Genomic DNA, 22,950 nt, shown 5'->3' on the forward strand with positions numbered 1-22,950 from the left:
GAAGGACAGTCCATGGCACGTGGTCCCAGTCAGAGACCAAGTCGCACATAAATGTTCTAGAGATGAGGGCAGTGCTTTTAGAGTTGGAAGCCTTTCACACAGTCCTCCCTCTCGGATTGATAGCAATTCAGTCAGACAACATGTCGGTTGTCTGGTATATCAACAAGCAGGGGGGAACCAAATCCTACCCCCTATGTCGCGAGGCCATGAGAGTGTGGGAATGGGCGATTTCCACCGGTCGGTTTCTGACAGCAACACACATCCCGGGGTGCTCCAACATTTTAGCGGACAGATTGAGTCGGGCCATTCTGATGCCATATGAGTGGTCACTGAAACGGTCAGTAGCGGAGATCTTCCTTGCATGGGGTCAGCCTTGCTGCGATCTCTTTGCATCTCCTTCCAACGCAAAGTGCAGCGAGTTCTTCACTCTAATTCCCTGACCAGGGGAAGTCCCCAGAGATGCTCTGGTCCATGCTTGGTCCCCTGGGCTTCTGTATGCTTATCCACCATTGCCACTCATTCCGAAGTTTCTTCAGAAAGCTTGCCGACTACGGTGCAAAGTGATCCTCATTGTCCCATTCTGGCCTCGTCAGGTTTGGTTCCCATTCCTCTGGTCTCATCTCTTAGCTCCTCTGTGGGTTCTGGATCCCTGCCCGGATCTAATCTCCCATCCATCGGGGGCACGTCCGCCCGATCTGGGCAGCCTCAAGCTGACAGCCTGGTTGCTCCAGTTCCATTAATTGCCAGGACTCCCGGTCTTTCATCCCCGGTAAATCCATTCTGGTGGCTTCTCTTAAAGACTCTACTAGTAAACTTTACTGCAGTAAATGGAAGCGCTTTTCCACTTGGGCCTCACAGAGAAAAATAGATCCCTTTACAGCCCCTGTTCCAGCAGTGTTGGATTTCCTGTCTGGTATCTTTCAGCAAGGAGCTAGTTCCTCCACAGTGAAAGTACAATTGGCAGCCATTTCCAGTTTTCACGGTGGTGAAGACAACATGACCTTAGCCTCCTCTAGGCTGTGTAAGGCTTTTCTTAAAGGTACTTTTCTGTTACGTCCACCTGTCAAGGATTCAGTGCCTCCTTGGGACCTTACTTTTGTTTTACAAGCATTGGTGGCTCCTCCTTTTGAACCTGCAGCTTCGGTGGACTTGAAATTTTTGTCCTGGAAGACCACTTTCCTAGTCACCATTACATCTGCTAGGAGGGTTTCTGAGCTTCAAGCTCTGTTTACCATGCCTCTGTATTTGGTCTTCTATAAGGACAGGGTCTCCTTCCGTACTAAACCTTCCTTCTTACTTAAAGTGGCATCTGAAGCAAATATAAACCAGTCCATTAATCTGCCCGTTTTCTTTCCTAACTTCCAAAATAAAGGTGAATACAAACTCCATTTGTTAGATGTTCATAGACAGTTTTGTTTTTATCTTCATAGAACGAAGTCTTTCCGCAAGACTGATCAATTGTTTCCTTTTCCAAAGCATTTATGGGAAAAGCCATTTCTAAAGTTTCTTTGGCCAGATGGATCACTCTTTGTATTTCACATGCCTACAAAGCAAAATGTTTATCTCCTCCTGGTATTGTTAAGGCTCACTCTACCAGGTCCATGGCGACTTCTGCTGCCTTTTGGTCTATGGTTCCTTTGGACGCTATTTGTGCAGCAGCGACCTGGGCCAATTCACATACCTTAATTTCCCATTACAAATTAGATCTGATTTTGAGGGGTAGAGCATCCTTTGGCTCTGCGGTGCTCAGGAATATCCTTCCATAAGTGCCTCCCACGATCGGAGTAGCTGGGGACTCTTGTCCCACAGGTTGCAGATAAAATGAAGTTAACTACTTCAGATAAAGAAGTTATGTACTCACCATAACATTCCATCTGAGTAGTTATACTTCATTTTTCTGCAACATTCTCTCCCTCCGTCCCCCGGACCTTGTCCTGTCTTTTCAGGTTTGGTTTATTGGGTTGAGTTGCTTATGTATTTAGTTGCAGCAAACTCGATCTGAGGGAAGATAGGAGATGGTAGGGCATTATGGGTAAGGGGAGGAGCTTAGAGCAGATGCTACAAAAAAAGCTGCCAGTTTGGATCTGATACGGATCCGTATACCCACAGGTTGCAGAAAAATGAAGTATAACTACTCAGATGGAACGTTATGGTGAGTACATAACTTCTTTTTTTCCTGAATAAAAACACATTCTCTGAAAGGGCTATTTGCCGCAAATTTAGCAACTTTGTTATAGCATTGTTCAAGTTTTAATTTTTGTGAAGCCTGGAGATTAGAAAGGATTGGAGTACCATAAAGAAGTGTGGGGAGTAGATAAGTAGTGGCAAGTATAGATTTAGGTGCGTCAGTGAGAAAGTGTATGAGGAATATAAGTATCCTTATCAATTTCAGAAACAAAGACTTATTTAGACACTCTTTGCATCTAGATCCAGCAAAGGGCTATAAGGCAACCAAAAGAGTGTAGCAGAATGATTCAATGTACCTATAAATTAACTGTGTGTTCCCAATGAGCATCATAAGTAAACTCACCTTTAGAATCCAGCATTAATATGCTACAAAAACTTAAACATTGCCTACTCAGAGGATTATATGCTGTTAAAATAGGCATATTTCCTACTTTCCTAACTTATCTATTTCTGCAATAAATCAGTTTCATGATCTCAAAAGAATTTTTCAAATCTGCTAATAAGATTTCAAAATTTTTGTCAGCAACAGCTACCCCTCAAATCAATATGTTATTTTAATTTCCTTTGGCTTCATTCCTTCCAGCTTAACTCATTTCCTCTGTCCATCACTGAGCCAAGCAAACTCTTCTACTGCCCCAGACTATTTAGATTCTAAGGCTGGGGTGTTGTGAAATAGACTACTTCCATTGAGGGATTTTTTCATTCATGAACTGTTCCTTGGTTTACTCCACCTTCTTATGTGCTTGCCTGTAACGTCTGCGGTCTACTTCCCTCTACAGACTACACCACCTATCAGGGAACATCTAGACAAATGCACTCATCCTGGATAGCCATGCATATTCCTCCATGTCAGTGCCTCGGACAACCAGGCCACTAATCAAACTCAGGTCACTCAGGCCATAGCCAGGGCTTTATACTTATATGCTATGGAGCTGGTCATCCTCAGATGAATTTTAGCAATCTGTCAGATATACTGCACCAGTGGTATTGAGGGATAAAACCCCGACTGCAGCCTAGGCATCCTGAGTTTGACTAGTCTGCTAAGGCATTTGACAGAGCAGGTAGGGAAGACTGGAGTGCCCATCCAAGGCGGGTGGGGAATGAGCACTTGGATGCATTTTGCAGTCGATTCTTTCTGGAAGCCAGAGACACAAGGGGGCATTGCCCTTAAGGAAAACAGCTGTGTCTTAGTCACCATGGAGGTGTGAAAATATGCCTGCAAGCCCACTGTATGGCCTTCCCTAGGATGGGGATGGGTGGACACAAGAGTCTGGAATTTAGGAACAAAAAATAAACAAACCTCAGTAGCAACATAATGCTACCCGAAGGTACCTCAGTCTCCTTACAGACTCTAAGCATGGGTCTGAGATACTCAGGGGGCTAGACAAGTTTGGTAGACCTGTTGAAAAAACAAAATTCCCTAAAAATAGCTGATTATCAGCTTTGAGGAGCCAAATAATACAGCAATAAACATAAATAAAATAATAACAATAAATACTAACAAAACAACAATAATAATAATCTCTCAGATCCAAAACTTAAAGGAGGATTAAAGATACCAAGTTTGTTGCCATTTTATATGACTTCAAGACTAATGAAATCACTTACCATTTTTGGACACTTTATTCCAGAATTTTACACCACCTCCTTCTGTCGATCTTGGCAATAAAATAATTTATAAAGAATCTACACATTTCTGTTAAGTTCATCTCTTTTATAGGTAAAATCTCACATTTTTCCAAAAGTTCCTTTATAAAACGTTTAATATCAGACACCCTTCTTAAAAAAATCAGTTTGTTCAAAAAATTCATGCTACTTTAACCACTCCTATACAGTCCTAATATAACAATTAAGAACGAACCTTTAGACGTGTTAAAATTAGGGAACCTTAGAAACAGTGCCACTCTACAACTTATTATGAACAGCAGTGGCAAAGCCCCTCCCCCCACATACAAGATTCAATAACAATTAAAACTGATATCCTCTTGTCTGAGTTACTCCAAAAACACTTTTTCGTTTCTTTACAATTCAGTATACTGAGCTACCTGTATTACTCAGACAGACAGACACTCTTCAAATTACAGGTTGTCATAATTCAAAACAATAAATACTTTCAGAAACTTGCAGGCAATTTGGAATCATGCATATACGAGCTGACCACACCCTAAATTCATACAGCAGCAGTTCACTTTTTGCTTAATGACTACACACTTCTCCAGCAAGCTTTGCTTAATGACTACACACTTCTCCAGCAAGCTTTGCATTATGACAAACTGCCTTTAGCTAACTGCACATTTAGTGTGGATAGTATTGTAAATATTTTTCATACATTTTGAACCTGTTAACTATTCAACATGTGTGGCATTTTTGTTACATAATTTTAAAAATTCTCACAGACCCAAAAGTGACTGGCACAGCTGTTTGCTTTATACATCCATCCATCTATCTACAACCGTTAACCAAGGTAATCTTACTGAGCTCAGAGAGACCCTTTTCACTGGAGACCATTTGAAATAAGCTCCAATTATATTAGCTGAAATCAAGTGAAATTTAAATTGTTAAAAGTACTGACAGGATTCAAAAGAGAATATGCACAATGTATGAATTCAGAAACAGTTTATGGATAGAAAACAACAAAATTACCATATGCATGTATAGAAATATTCCTCTGTTGGAGAGATCAACATAGATAAAATAATTTGGATACAGCATTTGCACAGGAAACTGTAAGCTGTTCATTAAAAGTTAGATCCTAGAGTGAGATGTATTTATCATTTGTAACACTGATAAGTCTAAGTATCTGTTAGCTGTGTCTTTAGATTTGCCAAAAACAGATTAGTGTTAGCTGTGGGCGACATAGCAGTTAGAACACAATTTTAGAGTTTTGCGATAAGAGAAAAGAGTTCACCATAACGACTGTCTAATTTACAGATAATGAGCTTACTTTGATTAGAACACAGTAAGATCTCATCAGTGCACCTTTGGACCAGATATTTTAATGTCTGATTTTTATCAGGATGAAACATTAAAGGTGTTAGTTTATTTTAGATGGAAAATAAGAGATGACATCTTGAAGACCAAGTCAGTTTTTCTTTAGCACTCTCCAGTGATGAGTCTAACATGGTAGAGCAAAGACATACTTAGTTACAAGACTGTTCTAGTTTATGAAAATATGTCCTTTAAATGTTAAGGATTCCTGAAGCATATAATAAGACGAGGGAGTAGCAGAGCATTACTTGTTGATAGTCTAGTATTGCCAGTAAGAAACATCTTAGATTTGTAAAGCATTTCTATTTGCCTTTGAGATAGCATGATGCTTCAGTTAATTGAATTTTAGTTTATCAATAATTAGCCATAACAATCTTGTGTGAGACACTTCTGAATGGGGCATTTTTATGTGATCAGAAGCCGAATAGTGGTGAGCATAGCTGTCTTCCAAGCAGTTGACCTGGGTTCGATTCCTGGCCAATGCAAGAAATCTGACTAAGTTTAGAAATAAAAATAAGTAATTTAAGTTTTCTTGGTTGTAATCAACAAGTATGAGTCTATTATCCATTACTCAGTATGTGTGTTTGAAGGAGAGTTGTGCTATTTTCTGCAGTGGAATTGGGTTTTGGCTGTGCAGACTAGAGTTGGACCCTCTGCGTACTGTATTAGTGAGTAGTTACAGCTTTATACACCACTGATAAATACATTAAAAAGAAATGTACCTTAAGGATACATACTAAGGCCACCTACAGAGACTGGTGGGTATAAGAAGTATTTATTAAGCCATTGTGCACATTATGATCTATTACAATAATTTCATATCCTTCAAATACAAAATTGCTGCCTGTTTTGCTTAATCTATGCTTGGGTCAATGTTTTGTAGCCAAACACTGAACTAAACAGAGACAGTTTCATTCAATCTATGGCTGTCCATCAAGCATGCAGGTACTCAAATTCTAATTAGCCACCAAAAATGACTGTTTAGGGTGAAATCTTAAACTCTTGCTGCTCAAACTAATTCTTTCAGTGCTTGCTGTCACACAATACACTTTCACCTGAAATGCCAGTATTCACTAGTTCCAATTACTGGAATCAAGATCACCGTATCTGTATCTAACAAATGCTCTGCTAGTTGGCCACTGGACTTGCTTATAGGATTCATGCTATTTCAACATCTAATAATGTTTGTCTTTTCCTCAATGATGGAAAAGGAGTGGACACATCTAGTGGTGTGCTGATTTTTCAACTGCTACTTGTCGACTCAAGCCTGGTGTTTTGTTTAATTTTTGACTGGTACTTGACAAAAATAAAATTATAGTTACTGACTTTATATTTGCAGAATAGCCATTTAAGTACTTTGCACTATAGTAAATTTAGTATAATACCATAACAATGAATGGTTGACATTTAGTACAAAATTATTTTGTGTGTTCTAAAGAATCAGACTAGGGTTGTGAATGAGATGTCCAAAAAAATAACTGAACCGTACATTCTAAAAACTTCTGAATGGGATGTCTGAAAAACACCTAAGCCATACATTCTCAATGCCCCCCAAAGCAAAACAGAGAGCTGTGACATACCTTAGAAACTAGTTGAGACAGCTGCTGAACATCCATCTGATCAATTTCTTCTCCTGATAATGACTGACAGCCTTTGGAATAAAGACCCAGGCGACTAGCTGTTGTAACAAAAAACATTTACCTCAGAATTCTTTCAAAGGTATTTCAGATGAAAACTGTACTTTCTCTATAGTTGTGATCTGGATAAAAAACAGGATGAATGTTATTAAAGTGGTACCTACCATGTTATCACATCTTTTCAGCAAGGAGTTTTGCAAAGGAAACCATCTCCAGTAGCACTCATCAACATTTTTCTTAAAAAAAAAAAAAAAAAAAACTTTTGGAGGATCCCTTCCCCTCAATGGTTTGTTTTGCAGCATCATTGTTGGCATACCAAATAAAAAGGCAGAGGGTTGTCCCCTCCACAGCTCCTTCCTTCCAGAAAGGAAAACTTTCTGTTAAGGATGAATGAAGAAAGGGACAAAAGAAATTCACTAGAAAAAAGCTTTTGTTAATCATGTCTAAATTAAATCTTTCAAGGGCACGAATGAAGAGAAACAAAACTAATTTACTTGCTGTATGAGAGTCTCTAAAAGATTTGATATTACAAAAGTACCAAAACAGCTCATTTACCTCTTTACCTTCTGACTGATAAGACTGCAATGTTGCAAACAAGTACCAAAATACTTTTCTTTTCTCTACAGGTGGATGCAAATAATTCTTTTCAAGGCAGCAGGACTGCCTTGCCAAATCATGCCCTTGTCTGAGATCCTTGAATAGAACATCCAATTTATAACATTCAGAAAAAAAACCACAGGCTATCTTCTACACAAAGGCATCTAAATACAAGTACTACAGGTTAATTGCTGGAGGTATTGTGTTTTATCTCAACAAAACCTAACTACTCCGAAAAAAGCTGACTGGCTGTAACTGCACAAAATTATAAACTTGAAGTAAACAAAACATTTAAACGTGTACTTTATTTCATTTTGTGCAATTACATCAGGCAAGCAATAAAACTAACCTGCTTACTTTTATAATCTATGAAGTTCTTAGTACATAAAGAAAAAGTGATCACTAAACATTTTTTAAAACTGCCTTAGTCTTTCTCTGCCACACTGCAACCTCAAAGTCCATAGGAAAGAGCCCAGTTCAAGCCCATAACCACCACTACAATATGTAGTGTGGAAAATGAACAGGGTATATTGTACTGAAGCATGATGCTCAAAAAATCTAAAAACAAGCAAATAGGTATTGAGCAGATGAAGATAATCCACTTTTGTTTATTATAGTAATAAACTGTTGCCAAGTTACTGTCACAGTTTTCTGAAATCATGCAATGTTAAAATATTCCATCAAAAACTGCTATTATTGATCTTAAAAACATTTTGGAAGAAATAATCAGCTTACAGCAGGGAATATTACTTATATGTGGAGACTGGAACATGATTTGCAAGTGAGGATGTATCAGGTGGACCTAAAAGGGAACATAAAACAAAAGAGGGTATACTTCTGAAGAAGTGTATGAGAATATTTGGCATAGAAGTCATGAATTTAGTACCACAAATGCATACAAAATGTATGTATTACTTCCCTAGATACAGGAACTGTGCAAGACTATACAGAAATTGTGTCACAGAAGCACATGTATTTCATTGAAAGCTTTGAGATCCATCCAATAACCACATCTGATTAGGCACAAGTAAAACTTAAGATAAATACGCAGGGTAATGATGTAAGAGACACTGGCACTTTCTTACATACCTGTTAGAGAGAGAATTTTAAGGAAGGCATCCATTCTCAACCTCTTTTTCCCATTTCTGCACATGGGGTTGGTTGAAGTGACAATCATCTCAAGCCAAGATTTACACCTCTGGGTGGCTAGCCCTGCCGCAGTAGTTCATCCACACCACTCACTCACACACACACACACACTCGCACCTACAGCCAATTTAGTGTCCAATCCACCTACTGCACGTCTTTGGAATATGAGAAGAAACAGGAACATCCAGAGGAAACCCAAACAACTGCAGGGAGGACATGAAGGCTGTGCACAGAAGGCACCTCAGCTGAGAATCGAACCGAAGAACATCTAACTGTGAGGCGACAATGCTAACCGCTGTACCACCGTGGTTTCTAAGTAGTAGATATGATGATTCAACATTTAATGGGAAAATTAGAGACTACTTAAGAAGGGATAACCAGTGACTGGGATAAAATGAAAACTGAGTTTAAAAGCATGGTAGAAATAAGACAGAGAAAAACATATGGGAAATAGTAATATGAATTATTTACAGGGGATTACAAAGGTTAAAGTACTACAGAAGGAGGGGAATCATACAGAACAAGACAAGCAACTGCAGAGTGTTACAAAGAAAATAAGGATGTATTTGGACAGTATACAAGGTCACCATACATGAGGCTCAGAAAGCCTGCTGTTAAGTAATTACTGTTTAAAAAACCCAGAGTGCAAAACAGAAAATAATAAGATGCAGCCAAACTTAGGAAGCCTAAGATAAAAATAAAAATAACCACAGATTCTACAGCAGTATTGCAGATTTACAAGAAATGTTCTGAAAACTTATATAAAAAGAATGGGGAAACCATGAAAAGGTACAAAAGGAACTATTTATGAAAGGCTTAGTTAAACCAATGTTAAAGGAGGATGAGATTTTACAACTGATCGCTAAGATAGGAAGAGTTGAAATAAAGTATAACCCAACAGCAGGTACAGGTCAGGGAACAAACAGTATTCGGGTGGAAATTTGGAAGTCAGAAGGGAAGAGAATGATAAAGATCTGGAAGGCTTTGTTTAACAAAATTTTAAAAGGGGAGAAATGTGCCATCATCTTGGAAGAAACGTACAGTGACTGTAGTACCTAAAGATAATAAAACCCTGAGATCCAGTGTCTTCACACACTGATTTCAATTTTAATGACTATGAATTGTTTATGCCTATATTAGCCAGGCCAATGGCAAAAATGCTACCAAAGTTGACAGAGATGCATCAAAATGCTTTTGGGGAGAGGGGACAACCTTTGACAACACTAACACTACAATGATGATCTAGAAGGAAACAGAGTATAAAAAACACTGCTAGCATGGTGAGTTTTGATGTACATAAAGCATTTGACAAAGTCAGCTTGGATTATGGTAGCACCTTTGTTCCCCTTATCAAATAATAAACTAATCAATACAAAAGCAGCTCCAAAGATATCTGCCTGTTAAAAATCCGTGAAGAGAAATGCATACAAAGGCACCTGGATATAAAAAAAACTTCATAATAGAAAAAATAAGAAAACAAAGGGAGAAGTAGAAAATATCAGTAATGGAAAAGTTAAAGAAATAGAAACTGAAGTTATGATTTACGTACAAAGTAAATGATTTAGTATAGAAAATCCAACACAGGTAATGTCACACATGATGGAACAATGACTCCTCAAACTAATGAGGAAGCGGTGGAATGTGAGGCATCCGATGACTTGCCATACAATGATGCTCTGCATCCTTCTGTAAGGAACAATTTCAAAGTCTCAGCTAAAGTTGTAGAGCAAAGGAACAACAGGAACAGTGGCAACTCTGAAGCATGCAATGTTCCCATATGAAGGGCAGCAGATGACACAGGATGCCCCCGAGGAGGACATGTCACAGGAACATGTTCTGAAACTGTCTGTATAATGCCTGCATGAAACAGAGCAAAGAATCTGCTCTCAGTTTAAAAGAGAATGATTGAACGGAAGAGCTACTTGACTTAATAGAGATAGACAGGCACATTAAGATCAATAAAACAGATTACAAAAAGTAAATAAGACCCAAAATGTTAGAAGTCTGAAAAAACAGATGACAATAATTAAGATGAACACAATAATTAAGACTATTAAAAAATAAATTCATGTGATATAATGCAAATAAACAGGATACATTACTGTGCGGATAAATTAATAACAGATAAAAGCTTACCATAAAAACAGAGCAATAAGGGAAAGGAAGGGAAGAAATAAAAAGCCACCATGGAAGCATTATGTAGAGAAATTTATAAAGCAGTGCACTACAAACAGTTAAATTCCAGTACAACCACTTGTATGAAAGACCAAGACCAGGCCAAAAAGTATAAATCCAAATTTATTAATAACAATACAACTGTTTATAATAAATTTGGATTTATACTTGATGGCCCGGACTTAGTCTTCTGTACAAGCGAGTCTATGGTTTCTTTAAGTGTTTGTAGTTTTTTGGTAAATCTCTTTCTTGAAAACTATAAAGCAATTCATTCTAACACTTAAGTGAGATGGAATGTCACACCACTAGCAGTCTACACACATCTTGCATTCCAGAGCATTTTCAGAAAAATAAACTTAAAAAGGATAAGATAAACAAAAGTAAATATTCTGTGAACAATAAAAACTATTGAAGCTGTACAGATTGCAATGTTACCACAAAGAAGTATTCTTTGCAGTGGTAACAGTCAGTGCATTCATACACCTTCCATAAATAGTATAATATACTATAATGCACACCAACCCAAAATTATAGTTTTTGCTAAACGTAAGTCACTTGTTTTTTATAGTATTAACTACATGAAAATACTATTTTCTTTATTACTAAACCAGCAATATATTGTATATAGAGTGATATAAAAGGTCACTGACAATGAATGCTCCTATCTCCAACTGCGACATATCACACCATACCCCTCAACAACAGGGACGGCTCTCAATTATGAAAACATGAATATGAATATGAAAATATATAACTTAGATTAACAACCTTAGTGTCATTTTGTTAACAAATCCTTGCACTTATCAATATTGCCTAATATTAGCTGATAATTCACTAAGTGAATGAAGCTAAACCAAATATATTTCGGAACACCACAAAGAGCTACAGGTGTAAACTGAAGTATACAAAAGAGGAGGTATAGGCTCGAATGAGTTAAGACAAGAAGTGCCACTGTTAGAAGACTATAGAAAAGGGAAGAGATCAACAAAAATACTTAGAAAGATATACATTGTAAAAGCAGTGCACAGTATCAAAACAGAGCAGGATCTATCATACACTACTGCAAATAATAAACTAATGATATCAGCACTGGCAGAACAAACTTAGAAGATATGCATATAAATATACAGGAAAAGTACAAACTAAGCAATTCATTGACTACCCAAAACATTTTACAGGGAACTGGAAAAAGGAAAACAAAAGAAAAGAAAGACCACAAAAAAAAAAAAAAACATTTTGGAGAAATATTTATGAAGACCCTGTGAAGTATAACAAAGATGTTGAATGAATAGAAAAAATTAAAAGAAATTAAAAAAGAAATATTAAGGAGTTCAAATGTGGAGGGTATGAAATGAGATGAACTAACAGCTACAGAAACTGAAACAAAATTAAAAGCTCCTAACTGGAAAACCCAAGGCCATAACTCTCAACCACTCAGTGCAAGAAATCTGGACACAGAAACAATGGAGGGACAAAAGCCCTTCTTAAACCTCCCCCCAAAATTCCACCACTAAAGCAGTCTTTTTAAAATTTTTCTTTGAGATTATTGCACCTCTTAAATCTTCTCAACCAGCTCCAGACCACTCAAGAACCTTCCAGTTGGCCCCAACAACATTTTAAACAGAATTACTCACTTTGCCATAATTAAGTACCATGTTCAAATGGTACACCTTGACCCAAATTTGTATCACCTTTGCTAACTCCCAATGCACTGTCTATATTTACATCCTTTTTACCATCAGCGAGGCCCGTACTCAAAAGGGGGTAGAATTTCACTTTTTTACCCTATTAATCTCAATGTGGATGCTGTCCACCAAATTTACCGGATACCACCTTTCAATAAGCATATGCTTTAATGCACCAATTTCCTCCTTTAAATCATCATATAATATAATCCTGGCCAGCTATACCATCTGGCCTTTTACTAAACTTCTCGTCTGCATAAAATGATGACAACTATCAAAATGCAAATAGCTGTTAGGAGGGCTTTCTGTACAACTTATATTTAAATATCCCAAAGCTAAAATCCTTAATTAACAATACATCCAAATAATTAACACTGGAAGTGGAAAAATTCTAAGTGAACTTTTAAAAGGTGGTGGTATTAATATAATCCATAAAACGCCTTAAGGAACATTTATCACCTTTGCATATTAAAAATTATATCATCCAAAAACCTTAGATAGGCAACTAAATATTCTTTAAAATTGGGGCAAAAAACACATACTTGCTTTTTCAGTACCACATGACAATGTTTGCATGGGGGGGGGCAAGCAGCTACCATGGCAATGCTACTGACCTGTTTAAAATATTCCCCCCTCAAAAAACATAAAATTATTATTCAAAATAATATCCATAAGGTCATACACCATATTAACTATCTCACTGCTCAAATTACTGTTCTTGCACACGAACTCTCTAAACAATTCACAACCTACATTATTAGGTATGCAGACGAACAAATCTTTAACATCTATGGTTACTAAAAACCATCCAACATGAAAAAATTCAGTTTTAATACTACCAAAGACATCCCAAGAATCTTTCAAAATACATTTAAACAGGGATTTCAAAACTTTAATACTCCTGGCAAAAAAAATGGATAGAGGGTGCATCTTAGACCCACCAGCAGCTACAATGGGTCGAAGAAGTGAATTGCTTATATGTTTGCACACCTTTGGAACATGTTGGCCACTAAAGGGTGGTTAACCTTTAGAAATGTTAACCATCACTGTCGACCAATCCATCCATCAGGAGACCATACAAAAAAAAAAAAAAAAAACTCACATCTATTTTTGCATAAGCCACATGGATCTCATTTTTGGATACTCTATCATACTGGATTCATTATTCAACAGGGTGAACACTATGATGGAATACTCAATGATGTGCAAAATCACAATCCCCAATCCCTTGTCTGGCTTCATAACCCTTACGTCCTTATTATTAACAATTTCATTCATAACACCCACCTCATCCTTAGTTAAATTACCTCTCCATTTATATTTATTTTGCATACACTACTTGTGAACATCCTTGCACATATATTACATATTTTCAAACAAACTAACAGTGAGGTGCAAAGGGGGATTAAAGATACTCTTCCGAACAAATTGTGGCCCAGCCACTGAAGAAGGGATGGTCTTACTGTCAAAAAACAATAAGATTCAATTTTCTCACAAAACAATTAAAATTAAGGAGAACCTCCCCTATATCCAACCTCTGTGTAGGCACAAAAGTAAATTCTTTACTAAATACAGAAAAGTACCTTACATCCATCAATTAATTACTATAATTAAAAAATTTAAATCCACAGGATGTCACTAGTACATTTTCATAACATGCATCAGAATCAGGACTACAATTCAAAGAAAGCTCCTGAAAATCTCCTCTTCTGAAATCAACAGCTAATGCTAATATCTTCTCCAACCCTTGCCCTTGACTCTCCCTCTCCTGGGGAAGCTCCCTAAGTGATCCCCCAATATAAGGGTCATCTCTGGGGAAGCAGCCCAGGACCTTTGTGCAATTCTCATGGATCTCCTGAGCATAGGGGGCTGAAGGTCCTCTACTAAAAATCCTCTTCCCATCTATTTCTATTAGACTCCACCACATTATTCATAACATTGGTTGGAACACCCCTGGGAGACTTGGGTATACTGCATGGCTTAAGTACTCCCTTTCATCCCTAACCTCCTTCTTGGATTTTCTGATCTGCAGGTCATGAATAACTTTGTCAACATTCAAGAACACTTTATATTTAGAACTGTAAAAACAAATCCAGTTTAAATTTGTCAATTTCTAAAATCTCACGATACAGCTTCTCCATTTGAAGCTCATTGTATAATTTCATGATACGAAATCCACATTCATCAAAACTTTTAATCAGCTCATTATAGTGAACACAGGAAGAACCGCAAACTCCAGAGAGATGGCACCCCAGCCAAGAACTGAATTGGAGAACCTGTTGCTCTGAGGCAACAATGATATCCACTGTGTCACCTTGAAAAGCGTAATAAAGATAAGTACAACATTTACTTACACACAAACTGTTTCAGCAATACCCATATTTAAGGGGACACAATAAGATAAAGTATTTAGGAGGATGGGTTAAAAAAACTATTGTTATAGCAGCTAAGGATATGTGGGAAGAGACAAAAAGACAAAATAAAATCTGAAACACTGTTTATGGATATGGACAGTTAAATACAAGCTGTGAAAATGTTTTTAGACCCTTTAGTTTTACATATAGGAAATGTGTATTTTATCAAGCAGAGGAGAAGTTGTGGACATTAATTAATAGAGCGTTTAAAGAATTTATCTGGGAGGGGAAGAGGAGAAGAGTTACATGGAGATAAGTTGATCTTTCCAACAGAACAAGGTGGTTTACAATTACCTTGTTTGAGGGGATATTTTACAGCAACATATTTAAGGCTCATATACATAACATAAGCAGAAGACCTTAATTCAAACTGGAAAGGGATGGAGATGAAGTAGGGAGGCAATTCAAGAAATAAAGAGACAGTGGGATTTTGGATGCAGATCCTTGTGGAGAATATTAAAGTAGCAGAAAGTATTCTAAGAACTAAGCCAAGATAAGAATGGAGAAAGGAGATTTTGCCAACAGGGATAACTGCAAGTAGGGGTACAGAAAATAGGCAAAAGGAGTTTGGAATTTACAGGAAAAAACTGGCAAAGGAACCAAGGCATCAGGAGCAAATAACCAGAGAGGGAAAGGTAACAGTGTGGAACAAAGTCAAGATGACATTTGGACTGCAGTCTAGAGACTGGTTTCCCTACCAGGGAATTATATCCAGGAACAGCCAAAGAGACAGGGATAGGGGAATATTAAGTGAAAGACCTGTTCTGGTAGAGTTTTTAGTTGAGTCTAGAACAGAAGCTGCTGTAAAAAAATGGATAATTAGCATGGCATATAAAATAATGCATGACAGCTATAAGAATCAATCAGAGGAGGTTATAAGAGAGAGACTGGAAAAGCAACTTACAAGAGAAGAATGGGAGGACATATGTATGGCTCCCAAGTATGAAAGGTTTAGGATCTTTGCTTGAAGTGTCTGCAATCAAACTTGATAAAATTTTCTTCAGGTAGCTAGAAAATATTGGATTGGTGAAAGGGAAGAAAAAGGTAAATGGGAGCATATGATGTCCTTAAATTCACTGTTGCAGTAGTCTTAGCTATATGTGATTCCCTGCCACGGAAGCCTGATGTCCGGCCAGTCTTCCAAAGACTTCTGAATTTAAAAGGTATGCCAAATGTCATTATACGCTTCCTGTGTAATGTAGGGCATAAAGGTGATGTTAAGGCTTACTAAAAACAAAACAACTTTGCCGCCAGTCTGAACATATCTTTTACACAGTCTGTTTACCTGCATCCATTTTCTACTAGTTGAACACATTTTCATTCTCCAGGGACTTCCTACACCCATTTGCCCTGCTGGGGATTTTGTGTTTTCTTGTTTTTTGTGTTCCTTGAGGTTAATGTCATCCAAGGTGAATGTCAATGTGGGAGACAGATTCCCCATAGAGACCACCACAATAAGCGTCATTTTCACTTAGGTGCTTCTCATAACCATATGTCTTGTTCTATTGGTCAGCCATTTGTTCCAAAAACCTTTTGCAGTTGGCTTTCTTCCCTTTCCTTGTATCTTGAGAACCAGCATCTTAGGCTTCTTGCTAAAGGTACTATGGAAGGAATCTCCCGCCCTAAGGGTCAGGTATTAGAGAAGAAGGAATGACCAAAGTCTTCTGCTGTCCAGCCTCTGCCAGGTGTTTCTCCTTTGGTCATTATGAACCCAGAGGCTCGCCTGGCTGTGTTGTCAGACATCTCTGTTGCGACTGTGTTGGAGGCCGGTGAGGATCCAACTAACAGCCCATCCGAAGAGGCTTTGCAGGCATCCATCTTCAATGTTCAGAGGGAAATACTGCTGACTTTCTCTGAAGGGCCTAAGGGAGTACTTTAGTTTCTAGTTGGGTAAGAAGTTCCTGCTACGGTTCTCGACCGTTATCAAGGATTTGAACCTTCTCAGGACATTCCCTTAAAAAAGAAAAATTAAACCTGTTTCGTCTGCTTCTAGAGATCCACAAACTGAGTGGCAGGTTTTTACTCAAGGGTTATTTTCTGCCTTAATATCCTTAAAAGCCTCCTCTTGGGGGTTTCAGTTCCTGCTGCTCCTTGGAGCTCAACTCCTCTTAAAAGTCTTAGAGACCAGGATTCTTCTGAGGATGAGTTGGATTCTGCTGACAAATCCCTAACCTATTCTACTCAGATTCCATCTCCTTTGGACTATGGGTCAGAGAAGGAGGAGTTTATTAATCCTGATGTTCCTTTTGAGGAAATGTGCTTTGGGAACATACTATGTACGATAATGGATTTTTTTCTTTTCTTTTTTTCTTTTTTTTTTTAAGTGGGATTGTACTCAGGTCTCTGATATCCATAAGAGGTACTATGAGTGGCTGTAGCTTGACTCTCCTAAACCTGCGGCTATTCCTCCCATCTTGGCTGCTTTACTGGATGCTTTCTCCAATGCCTCTCAGGCAACTGATTCTCTCTCCATGCTCCCCAAGAAGCCTGATAGAACAATCCTCGGGATCCCTATAAAAACTTTTTATGCAACTGTCCTGCTGCAGACCCTTTAGTAGTGTCTATAGCCTCTGATAAGCCATCTCACTGGCTTCCTTCACCCAAATTATTGCCTAACAAGGACAGCAGAACTATGGACAGGCTGGGCAAAAAGGTTTACACTTCTGCTACCCTAGCTTTTAAGGCCATTAATTATCATACCCATATAACTTGGTATGCGTTGGCTCTTCTTTCTCAGGCCTGTCAACATATTTCTGATTTTTCAGACTCTGAGGGTAAAACTTCTGTTTGTTCCTGGCTATGGGCTTCCTCTCAAGTCTTTGTCACTGTATTAAATGTTATGATGTGGCAAATGTCTCTTCTAGGGCTGTTGTTTTTGGTCCAGTTATGAGGAGGTATTCTTGGCTTAGGCTTCAACTTCTACCAGACTATATTAAAGCTAAATGGATGGATGCCCCTCTGGATTCTAAACTTTTGTTTGGGGAAGCTGCTACTGGTTTAAGTCCATTCAGGATGAGGATAAGGCCTTGTGTGAACTTAAACGTGTTTGTTTTTCCTGTGCCTAAATTTCAGAGGAACTACCCTGCTAAGCCAGCCTTTGTTCATAAGCAATTCCATCCTTCTACTAAAGGTAAGTAGAGTGGCAAATGGATTCCTCCTACTAAGGCTACTCAATTTTCAGGGACTTCAAAGCCTTCCTTTCTGGACAAACCAGGCTCTGTAGGAGTATCCTTCCCAGCCACATTCCTCTTTCTCTTTGCCTCTTTCTCTTCTGGTTTGGCTTCAGATCACTCAGAAATCTTGGGTTATGTCATTCATTCATGAAGGGTATTTCATGGAGTGGAAGTCCCGTCCTCCTTTTATGGGCAGTCCTCAGCTTCCTCGGAAACATCTTCCTTTTTTACCAGAGGTTCTTCAAGAGCTCTTGTCTCAGGGTCTATTTAAGAAGTGCCTGTGTCCCAAAGGGGAAAGGGTTTTACTCCCGACTGTTTCTAGTGCCCAGAAAACAGGGCACTTGGAGACCTATTCTAGACATTTCTCATCCAAACACTTTTCTAAAGGTATCCTCCTTTCAGATGTTGTCCCTTCAGATTCTGTTTCCTCTCATGCTCCATCAGGCCTATATGGTGTCTCTGGATCTCAAAGGATGCTTATCTCCATATTCTGATCCGTCCTCTTTTCAGGAAGATTTTTGCATTTCTCAGTTGCTTCCTGGCATTTTCAGTTCTCTGCTTTGCCCTCTGGCTTTCTGCTGCCCCAAAGCTGCTCACCAAATGCCTTGCTCCTGTGATTGGCTTTTGTAGACTTCAAGGAATCTAAATATTTCCATACTTGGATGACCTGCTGATTCAGGCATCCTCTCCAGAGACTCTCTTGCAAAATCTTCATTTTGCTGTATCCCTTCTTCAGAGCATGGGGTTCACTATAAATTTCGGAAAGTCTTGTCGACTCCTTCTCAGTATCATGTTTTTCTGGGTTGCAGGATTCAGACGATGTCAATGCTTGCATCACTGCCCCCTAAAAGGCCTTAACTCTCATTTCTTTCTTTCACACTCTTCTTCCTCTGGATTCCATTACTGCCAGGGAGTTTCTGAGAGTTCTGGGTTTCACAGCATCCACCATTCCGATGTTCCCTCTGGCCAAACTTCATATGAGAAAGTTTCAGTGGTTTCTGAAGTCAGTGTGGCTTCAACAAGCTCATCCACTACAATTAGTAGTTCCTCATCTTCCTTGCCTCAGACAGGAACTTCTCTGGTGGATTCAGCAGTTGTCTCTGAATCTGGGGATCCCTTTTCATCCCCCTTTTTCCTCTCAGGAATTTTTCACAAATGCCTCAGACATGGGATGGGGTGACTTTTGGCTCCCTACAAGTACAGGGGGTGTGGTCGCTTTGTCAGCAGAAGGCGCATGTCAATATCAATGAGAGGAGAGGTCTTCTGCCAACTCTTCAGGCCTTTCAGTCTCTCTTCTCCAGGGCCTCTCAAGGTACTCACGGACAATACCACAGTGATGTGGTAATACCAACAAAAAGGGAGCAACGAGGCCTTATCTTCTTTGCCAGTTGGCATTTTTAGTATGGGATTTTGCTGTGAAGTGGCTTTTCAGGGTCGTTTATATCCCTTTTGGTCAGAACACTGTGGCAGACACTCTTGAGAAGGCCACGAATGGATGCTTCACAGGGATGTGTGTCTGGACATTATCCACCAGTGGGGTACTCCTCAAGTGGATCTTTTTGCCTCCCCTCTGAACAGACAACTTCCTCTGTTTTGTGCAAGAGTCCCAGGTTCTCATGTATGGAAGGTAGACACCCTCTCATTCTCTTGGAATGGGATGTTTCTTCATGCATTCCCTCCCTTTCCTCTCATTCTAAAGGTCCTGTTCAAAATTCAACAGGATGCTCCTGACATCTTGTTGGTGACTCCCTCTTGGCTGCAACAAACTGGTTCCCTCTTCTTCAGCATTTAGCCAAGGGCAATCATCACAAGTTACCTCACAGGGTGGATCTAATCAAAGAAGACAAGAGATCTCTTATCCATCCCCACCTGTCCATGTTTCAGCTGACACTGTGGGTGACAGGATTTTTATTCCTAATAGACACCTTTTTTTCTGAAGATGTGCTGTAAGTCATGCAGGAGGCCAGGAAACCTACGACTATTAAATCCTACTTATCCAAATGGAAGAGGTTTTCTTTTTGGTGTCTCTCTCGTAACCTGGACCCACTTGCTGTGGATGCTCCTTTGGTACTCTTGTGTGAGTTGCTCAATGCTGGTTTGGACTATTCTTCTATTACTTACCTATCAGCTATCTCCACTTGTGTGCCTTTTTCTCCTCCTTTAGCCACTAGACTTGAGCTGAAAATTTCTTAAAGGCGCCTTTAATATCACACGTTTTGGAGACGTTGACTCAGGCTCCCTTTAAGCCTGCTGCTTCAGCTTCCTTGAAACATTGTTCCTGGAAGATTATTTTTTTGTTGTTAGCGTTTACTTCTGCCAGATGGGTTGCAGACCCTTACGGTTTGTCCTCCTAGTTTGATTTTTCATCAGAACAGAGTATCCTTATGCACTAGCCCTTCTTTTATGCTGAAGATGGTTAATGAGCTCTTAGTCTATTAAACTGCCTACTTTTTCCCCCTCTCCGCAAACTGAAAGTGAGAGGGTGTTGCATACTTTGGACATGCATAGGCAACTGTGAGTTTATTTGGATATGACCAAGGCTATCAGAAAATCTCATCAGTTATTTGTTTCTTATCCTACATCTTTGGAGCTTGCTGTATCCATGCAGACTATTTCTTCTTGGATTTCTAAGGATATTTCCTTTTGTTACACTTTACATGGCAAGAGCCTTCCTTTTTCAATTAAACCTCATGCTACTAGAGCTGTGGCTTTGTGGCTTCTTCTGGTGCATTTTTCAAAGGCTTAGATACTAATTATATTCTTGAAGCAGCTACCTGGACTTCTGTGCATACCATTACCAAGCACTACAAAAGATGGATGGTATCTCTAGAGCTAGGTCTGGTTTTGCTAGTTCAGTTCATGTTTTTTTAGGGGATTCTTCTATCCTTTCCTCCTCCCTAGTGTCTTCCTGAGCTTTGGCACTCTCTCATACAGTTAAGAATACTGCAACAGTGAATGTAAGGACATAGTACAGTTGTGTAAACTCTAACCATAACAGATGTCCTTGCCTTCACTGCTGCAGTATTCGCTCCCTCCCTCCATCCCCCTAGTTCTTTACCTTCCTGCATGTACACATTACCTCTGAGGTTCCTTGGACTGGTGTTCCTCCTGGGGCAATCAGTTCTGTTTTTAGTAAGCCTGAATGTTATGTTTATGCCCTACATTATGCAGGGAGTGTATGGTGACCATGTCTTTGAAAGACTGGATGGATATTGGGCTTCCGCTGCAGAGAATCTCATACAGTTACGAATACTGCAGCAGTGAAGGCAAGGACAGCTACCGTTATGGTAAGATTTTACACAACTGTACTTTTTTGAGTGCGTAAGAAGTTGGCAGACTTAAAAATTTCTGTCAGAAACATAGGGTGAGCAAATGGCTGTAACTAAGGAAATTGTTCTACTGAGCTAGGGCAGAGGATCTGATCTGCCTAGATATAGTAAGACCTTAAGTTTAATTCTGTTGGCCACCAAAAAATTAATTACAAGAAATGGAAACATTTAAACCAACTATATTTGAAGTATTGAATATTATAAAAGACATGGAAGATGAATCTTTAGAAAAGGGAAGGAGAAAAATTACATAGAAATAAATGGAAACTGTAGGAACAACACATGCTGAATTATGTTCAGGAGGAGGAGGAGTGAGGTTTAAGGGAAGGCAGGAATTGAGAAATTTTTGTAAAGCTGGTCTGAAATTTACAAAGACGGAAATTACGTGATGTAGAATATATGTAAATGGAGAAGTATTAATATGGTTCACTTTCTTTTCTTTTAATTTGTCTTTGCCTACGTCTTAAATGACAATAAAAGTGTACATAGTGCTTTGAAGAGGCAGGGCTACTGGCTGAACCAAAGGTGTCTATGTTACTGCAGTAAATAGCAAAGAAATACTACTGTTGCAATAAAAACTGTACCTCTGTTCAATCTGAAATAATGGGAGACTATTCAGAATGTCTGTATGTGTTTTGCTGAACTGCAGTGTAAATGTCTTTAAATGACAAGTTTGTATGAATTGCCTACACCCAGATTACTGTAGCTGATCTGCAAGGGGTGTAAGAATGTATACCTTTCTACGTCCTTCTGCTATACCACACAGCAATATGACTGGATCATAATGACTATTATAATTCAAGAAAAAGATGCCAAGGAGGTTACTTTCAGAAGTAATCCTGAGATGTGTATCTTAACATTTATATCAAGATCAAATAATACACTGCATATGATCAGAGATAAACTTAATTATTTGCAACACACAGAATTTTAGCTGACCTGATGTACTACCAATTACAAAGGAAAAAATGTGTAGGTGTACAAAGTGCTTTACAGCTTTGCAAGCTTTAACACACTTAGTGCTGCCTGACAGAGTAGTCAGAAAAGTCCACCTCTTATTAAGATGTTAGACATTTCGCTCTGATACACACGTTTTTTTTTGTGTGGGGCAAAGTAAAGTGTTATAGCTTTTAAAGTTGACAGAACTTTCTGATGCAGCTCTGCAGTTGACGTAGTCTACATGACAATGCAAGGTTTAATAATAACCTTGAAAAGTGTTTAACAAGGTTATCTTTTTGTTAGCTTCCAAGTGTAATCACTGCATTCCATGTATGACATTACTACTGCTCTGCCTGTGATGGTTTGCAGGATTCCTGATTAACGTGAGACTACTGGAGTGGAGAACAGAGGCCTTGCCCTTGAGGTCCAAGACAGAGGAACAACGAGTCAGATACACAAAGTCTATCTAGTCTTTGTTTTATGGTATCATCTAAGTGAATAAAGTGTAGTATTTGCTTTACGTTAACATCCAAGCATGTCTTCACAAGAGAAGATATTAAATGAATTATGTGTTCCACAGGCTATACACTCTGATTTTAAAGATTGTGGATGTAGTGTTGTGTCTATGTCGTGGCCTCTGGCAATAGGACTATGGTTTTGGATTCAAAGATTAGACT

At 38.7% G+C, this 22,950-nt stretch overlaps 1 protein-coding gene across 1 annotated transcript in view; it reads right to left on the reverse strand.

The window, feature by feature from the left end:
• Positions 1–22,950, reverse strand: part of ATP2C1 (ATPase secretory pathway Ca2+ transporting 1) — a gene marked incomplete in the record, with an annotated part of 2,099,819 nt that overhangs the window by 644,642 nt on the left and 1,432,227 nt on the right. Inside the window, 1 exon segment of the mRNA XM_044066734.1 lies at positions 6,756–6,853. Within this exon segment, the coding sequence (XP_043922669.1) occupies positions 6,756–6,853 (98 nt within the window).

The sequence above is a fragment of the Protopterus annectens genome, chromosome 3.part1 (assembly GCF_019279795.1).
Source record: "Protopterus annectens isolate FY-2018-M chromosome 3.part1, PAN1.0, whole genome shotgun sequence".
Lineage (NCBI taxonomy): Eukaryota > Metazoa > Chordata > Ceratodontiformes > Protopteridae > Protopterus > Protopterus annectens.